The sequence below is a fragment of the Adiantum capillus-veneris genome, chromosome 9 (genome assembly GCF_014529385.1).
Source record: "Adiantum capillus-veneris isolate H3 chromosome 9, ASM1452938v2, whole genome shotgun sequence".
NCBI lineage: Eukaryota > Viridiplantae > Streptophyta > Polypodiopsida > Polypodiales > Pteridaceae > Adiantum > Adiantum capillus-veneris.
This window is the reverse complement of record NC_140939.1, coordinates 137226120-137232119: the sequence shown is the minus strand read 5'-3', so window position 1 is coordinate 137232119 and position 6000 is coordinate 137226120. Positions and strand designations below refer to the sequence as shown.

Here is a 6000-nt window from a genome sequence, read left to right as displayed (position 1 = left end):
CGTCAAAAGACCTCTAACATAGGGGAGGTAACAAAAATATGTTTTTTTCTCAAACTTTGGATATTGGGTGATTATAAGTGTTCTTTAGAGTGTGCTCACAAAGTTTGGACTCATTTGGAATTATAGGTTGCAAGATAAGCTAAGAATTGTGTTTAAAACTTCATCAACATCTGGTGGCAAAACTGACAAAAGACATATCCAAATTTATTTATAAAACCATAAATGCATTCATAAAGACAAGGGCAAAACTGACAAAAGACATATCCAAATTTATTTATAAAACCATAAATGCATTCATAAAGACAAGGGCTATAGGTGACATAAGTCTTGTCTAATTATGGGCCAAAATAAAATATGGGCACTTATTTTGGGAAGTGCCAAAATTTTCAAACTTTGGGCCCCATGTCTAGCACTATTTAGACAATTTGGACTAGCATATTTGGACAATTTCTTTTAATTGCTGAATCGGTTCAAAGTGAATGATCTCCTCATGCTTTCATTCCATGGTCTCCTTTCTCAATTTTTATGAGAGTTTCTTTTGAGATTCCATGAGTTCTTGAGTTATTTTGACTCATGTGGACCTGGTTTGAACTCCAAAGTGGTGACTTGCTTCTAAAGTTCTGAGTCCTCTATGTAGGGCGAAAGCTGAGACCTTCTGGCATGACTTGCTTTCAAAGTTTTGATTTTTTGAGTTCTTTGTGCGCGAGTGCTATTTTGAGCACGATGTTGAAGGCAACATCATACGCTAAAACAAACCCGTGTGTTAAAAGCTAAATTTTAAAGCTCAAAACTTAAACGGGAAAGAATCTAAAGATCAAATTGTTCATAAATTACCAAATTGCCTTTTTTAACTTCCAAGTTCCCATCTTACTTACATAATAAATTAGTCCTATTATGTGAAGGGCATTTTATTTTTTAAAGTGCTGACAAGTCAACTTTTTCTTATTCCACTAGCACCGCGCATCACGATTGGGCATCCGAGATCATCCTTTGCTTAGAGATACCGCCTAGGGTGATTAGTGGGGTTGAACCCACCACCTTGGTGATGCATGTCCAACCCTCTTCCAACTAAGCTAGCCCCGTTGGGGGTGTGCGATTGGCATTTTAAAAGAGTGCCCTTCCTATTGAAGGACTATTTTGAAATCACCCTTCCAACAGAAAGGCCTTTTCTAGGAGGCCTATTAAAAAATTGGTAGACGTGTGCAGGGCCGATCACCAGGGTTGCAATTTCCGGCCTCAGTCTCTACAGTAACATACATCCGTTCCAGATAGAATGAAGTTTTCGAACACGCGAAAACTTGAAACCGAAGAGGAGGGCGCTTAAGCATGGCTATGGCGCACTGTAGCTCCCTCTTTCGAGCAGCTCCATGGCCTTTTCATTCCGTCTCATTAACCACTTCAGCTCGTGTAAGTCCTCTTGTGCCACTCTATTGCCTGTGTTAGCGTGTGCGTGTCTGATCGCGTGCCTGGTCTGATTGTCTCTCACTGCAGCAGACGAGGAAATGGCGCTCATCTTACACGCCTGTAGTAATGGAGTTTTATCACAAACCGTTGCCTTTTGAGATGGTAAGCACACACAGAGAGAGAGAGAGAGAGAGAGAGAGAGAGAGAGAGAGAGAGAGAGAGAGATTTATATTAACATCCTCTGAAGCCCGAAGTGGGCCTATAGGACAAATCAAATACATCATTATCAATACATTCCACTTGGGGCTGCCATGAATGGCATCCCCAAGTAGCATCCCTCAAAGGGAAAATACAACCACTTCATAAAGGATGAGCTACCTATTAAAGAGTTTATCTAAGTATTGATTAGGCATCATACTTGATGTCCTTCTTGGGCTATCGGAATTCTTCAATCACTGCTCTACCTTGCTTGTAGACAGCCCATTTGCCTTGTTTTCTCGCTTCTTATACCTTTGCAAGTTCTTGTTTCTTGCTGTTTATTTGTGTTGGGAGGAGGGATCATTTTCGCTTCATCCCTTTACTCTTGTCATGCAACTTCTCATAGTAAAGACGATCATGCTTACCTTTGAGAGTGATCATTGGGTTTCTAATGTCCACAACTGAGACGGGTCTGTGAAATTTCCTTGACATTATCTTGTACTCCAATATGTTTCATCCTTTTTTCTGGTTCCTCTTGCTCAATCACCTCCGCTTCCTGCCAACCTTTAGGAAGACCTCCTACTCGAATAAATCAGTCCTTGTCTTCTTGGAACAATTCTCTTTTATCTTTCTAGTGACTTCTTGGACAAGGTTTTCATTGCTATAAATGTTTGACCCATTTTGTTGATGGCAACATTGCTTTATACCCGTGATTCTTCTTTCTAATTCATTTACCTTTGCCTCTTTGAGCTCCTTCTGGAGTTCATCTTTTTCCTGTTGCATTGGCCACAGAAAGGGTCTCTATAAATAAGGAAGGTGGGGCAATGCATGGCTGTGTGTTTAAATGGTTTCTTTTTGCCCTCTGAGAGCTGGCTTTCAGGGGTGTGTGCGTGCGATTGTGTGCGTGAAAGCTAGTCCTTCGAGTTTGTCTTGTTTGTGTTTTGCTTTTTCGCTTCTGTTGCTTTCGTTTTCTTTTGTTTACTTTCCTTTTCTTTCCACTTGCATGTTTTGGGTTTTATTGTTTCCGCTCGGGTTCGGTTGCTCTTGTGGCTTGTAGGTTGCTGGTTGGAAGCTGCTTTTCTCTCTGCTCACTCTACCAAGCTTCTTTAGCTGGTTTTCACTTGGATGCTGGTTCCAATGCCTCCTACACTGTCTTCCAGAAGTTCCCTTTCCAGTTATGGTTTTCAGGAGCCACCTTGAGCAAGTAGACTGTTCTCTATTCTGGCTAAAAGCTTCTAGTCAACTCCGGTGCAACGCTGTGCTGCCCACCTTGTGCCATCCTCTTGCAGTTTCTTGGTGGTGTCAGCTGTCTCTTCACCCCCATCTTTGCCACCAATTGCTCTCTCCCTTTTGTTCCTCTATTACCTTCACTGTCAGATTTTACACATTGACGGGCATTTGCCCGGCGCCGAGCTTCTTGTAGTTGCTCTCTGTCAGCTTCACCGCTGGTGGCTTTTGGTGGCTATGGTTCTTGAACAACAGTTGCTGAATGGGCTTTTGGTCGAAGTGCCTATCTTTCAGAGGCTTCTGTCATCCTCTCTCTAGTTAGCAGGCCAGGGCACTTCTTACTCTCTTTAGGAGAGCTTTTGTACCTTAACCTGTCTTTTCAGTTTGGGGATGTGCCTCGTCGTATCTCATTTTCCAGTTTTCCGTTTGATGCCTTCGGGCTTAATATGTTAATAGTCACGTACTTGCCCTTAGAATAGGCACCATTTGGGCACTCTTGGGGATTTTCAAGTAATAGAATCAGACTCTTTTCATTGAGAGAGAGAGAGAGAGAGAGAGAGAGAGAGAGAGAGAGAGGACCCCTTCATAGGAAAAGTTTATTCCTCCAAAATTACAAGTGTATAGGCTGAAAATGCAGCATGGAATCACTAACATGCAAAAGCAAAAAAGTACTTGGTTTCCCCTCGCTTGCAGGTGTGGTCTCACCTACACACGTGTAAGTGTTGGAGTAGCTCACCTGTCTGTGTGCACTACCCCGAACTTCAAACCCTACCAATGGGCCCACAGTTGGTTGTCTTTTGTGGCGCTCTGAATGGACGGGAGTGAAGTCCTTCTCTAGAAATATTTGTACTCAGATGTCTCAAGCGAGAAAAAACCCTCTTACTTATAAATCCAATAATTCATTCGAAATTATTTTTCTTTTAGACAAAGCTAATTTAGCAATAGCTAAGCTGTTCAAGGGGAGCATATACCTCACTCCCCGTGCGGTATTTCTTTACTAAAGACAAAAAGTGTAGTGCGTACCACGGTTCTTTGTGAGGCTATCACTAATTGAGGCCCTTGGCCTTCTAGTCATGGCACAGTCGCACATGCCAAAAAGCAACTTAAAAATCAACTGTTACTTTTACAATTGCTCAAAGACACAAAAAGTCATATGATATCTTTCATGTGAGGTGTCGCCAAGAGAGACACTTCACTGACCACCACAGGATGTGTTACTTCCCCAGACATCAAAATAGGTGTATGCACTATGTCTGGCCAGTGTGAACCTGGCCCTTTGGTTATGAAGTCCTATAATTAGGGGATTTTATTCCTTGACTTTTTGTGGCTTGAAGCCATTAAAGTATCCATTGCTTGCGCTTAAATTAGTGATCGCTCCTTGCTGCTACAGTCCCCCTACCCCCCTCTTCTTGCATCGTGCGTAAACCAGTGCGCTATCCTAGCCCGTCGCCGGTGCTGCCCTCAGCCAGGTGAACCTGCCTCCTAGAGCCTCTCCCGCTCGCCCTCGCAGTTCTCCAACACCCCCCCCCCCTCTCTCCCTGCATTGTGCGTAAACCAATGCGCTATCCTAGCCCGTTGCCGTTGCTGCCCTCAGCTAGGTGAACCTACCCCCCTACAGCCCCTCCCGCTCGCCCTCGCAGTTCTCCAACCCCCCCCCCCCCCCCCCCCTCCCCCCCCCCAAGCCCGCCTCCTCTCTCCCTGGCTCTTGTTGAATCAGAGCAAGGGCGTCGCCTCCGCATCGCCTCAGTGTTTGGTCTCGCCTACGCTCCGTTCTTGTTATCCATTGTAGCATTAGACACAAATGGAGGATTTTGCTATGTCACGGAGGGACTCGACGGAAGCCCCCTCACTCGACTCCACATAACCCAACATCTGACTTGCTCTTTTACCGACAGAGCAAGTGAGCTTAGAGGCAGAGGTGGCGTGCCTTCAGGCCACCTCTGTTATTTGCAAGATTCTAGACCCAGCAGAGGGAGGTGCGTGATCTCCTCTAGGCCCGCCTTTTAGCAGAGGTGGGCAAGATCATTGAGGTTTAGCTTCTCAGACGCGGCTACTATCAGATAGAGTTTGAGACTCCCGAGATGGCGTCAAAGGTCATTGCGATGAGCCCCCTGGCCATGTGAGCAGTTAGAGCTCATTTTCGGCAGTGGGGTCTCGATTTGGCTACCGATGTTCTAGTAGAGGAGGCAGACCTTCCCATCTGAGTCTGCTTCCTAGGCTTGAGGAGAGAGTACCTCCCGCTCCTTTCCAGGATTGGTTTAGAGATTGGGACCGTCTTGGAGACACCTCGCACGGCACCCTCTGTAGCTGCCAAGGCAGCTAGCATACTTAGAGTACGCGTTTTGGTTAGAGACACCCATACCCTCTCGAAGATTGTTTTATACCTCGGGTGAGTAGTGGTTGGCTCCGCTAGAGTGTGGAGTATTCGGGCCTCCCTAATCAGTGCTTTATTTGTCGATAGGTGGGCCATCTAGTGAAGGCCTGTCCATGGAGGAGGCCCCGATTTTTGGCACAGGCCCAAACCCAGCCTCAACAAACTGGACTTCGTGATGGATTGTCTTCAGGCTCAGGCTCGAGTTTCTCTCACGAGTCACCACCTGGGAGACTTGGGGGTTACAGGCTTGGTACAGATTCTGTGGCCGTTGGCCAAGGTGATACCTCCGGACACAGTAAGATGTAGAGACATTGTGGTATACCTTTTTGCTGACACGTAGAGCCTACCATGCTATGTATATATACACGAGGACTCCTGGATAGAGGAGGTAGCCCGACGGACGGCACGCTCTTCTTGGGCCTGGGTTGGACAGTCTTTACACTCACGCCTATCTCGGGGTCGCTTGGATGCAGATTACTCCCCATCCAGGCCGGCCTCGAAGATAGCGAGGTTGGCTGCTGTTGCAACATCGGTTTTCTCTCACTGAATCCATGAGGATTGTCTCATGGCCAGTTTCAACGCCAGTGGGGTCGGTTGCGTGAGGAGCTTTAGCGATGCCGTGTGGGTGGTGAGATTGATATTCTTATGCTTCATGAGCATCATCTTTGTGAGAGCCGCATGAGACGATGTGGTGAGATTTTGCGTGGTCGCTATGAGACACTTTGGCCAGCTGCATTTGGACTTGGTGGTAGCCAGGGAGCGGTATGTATGACTATTACGGACTCATGGCAGCAGGC

General features: G+C 46.1%; 1 protein-coding gene across 2 annotated transcripts in view; it reads left to right on the top strand.

Moving 5' to 3' along the window:
- Positions 1–1220: 1220 nt before the first annotated feature.
- Positions 1221–6000, top strand: part of LOC147451236 (superoxide dismutase [Fe] 1, chloroplastic-like) — a 65840-nt gene continuing 61060 nt past the window's right edge. Inside the window, exons 1-2 of one of the 2 annotated variants that reach the window (XM_086520196.1) lie at positions 1221–1407; positions 1495–1566. In XM_086520196.1, coding sequence (XP_086376322.1) covers positions 1327–1407; positions 1495–1566 — 153 coding nt within the window. In that variant the 5' untranslated portion in view covers positions 1221–1326. Of the gene's footprint in view, positions 1408–1491; positions 1567–6000 lie in introns of both variants that reach the window. The other variant, XM_086520195.1, reaches the window with a different exon arrangement.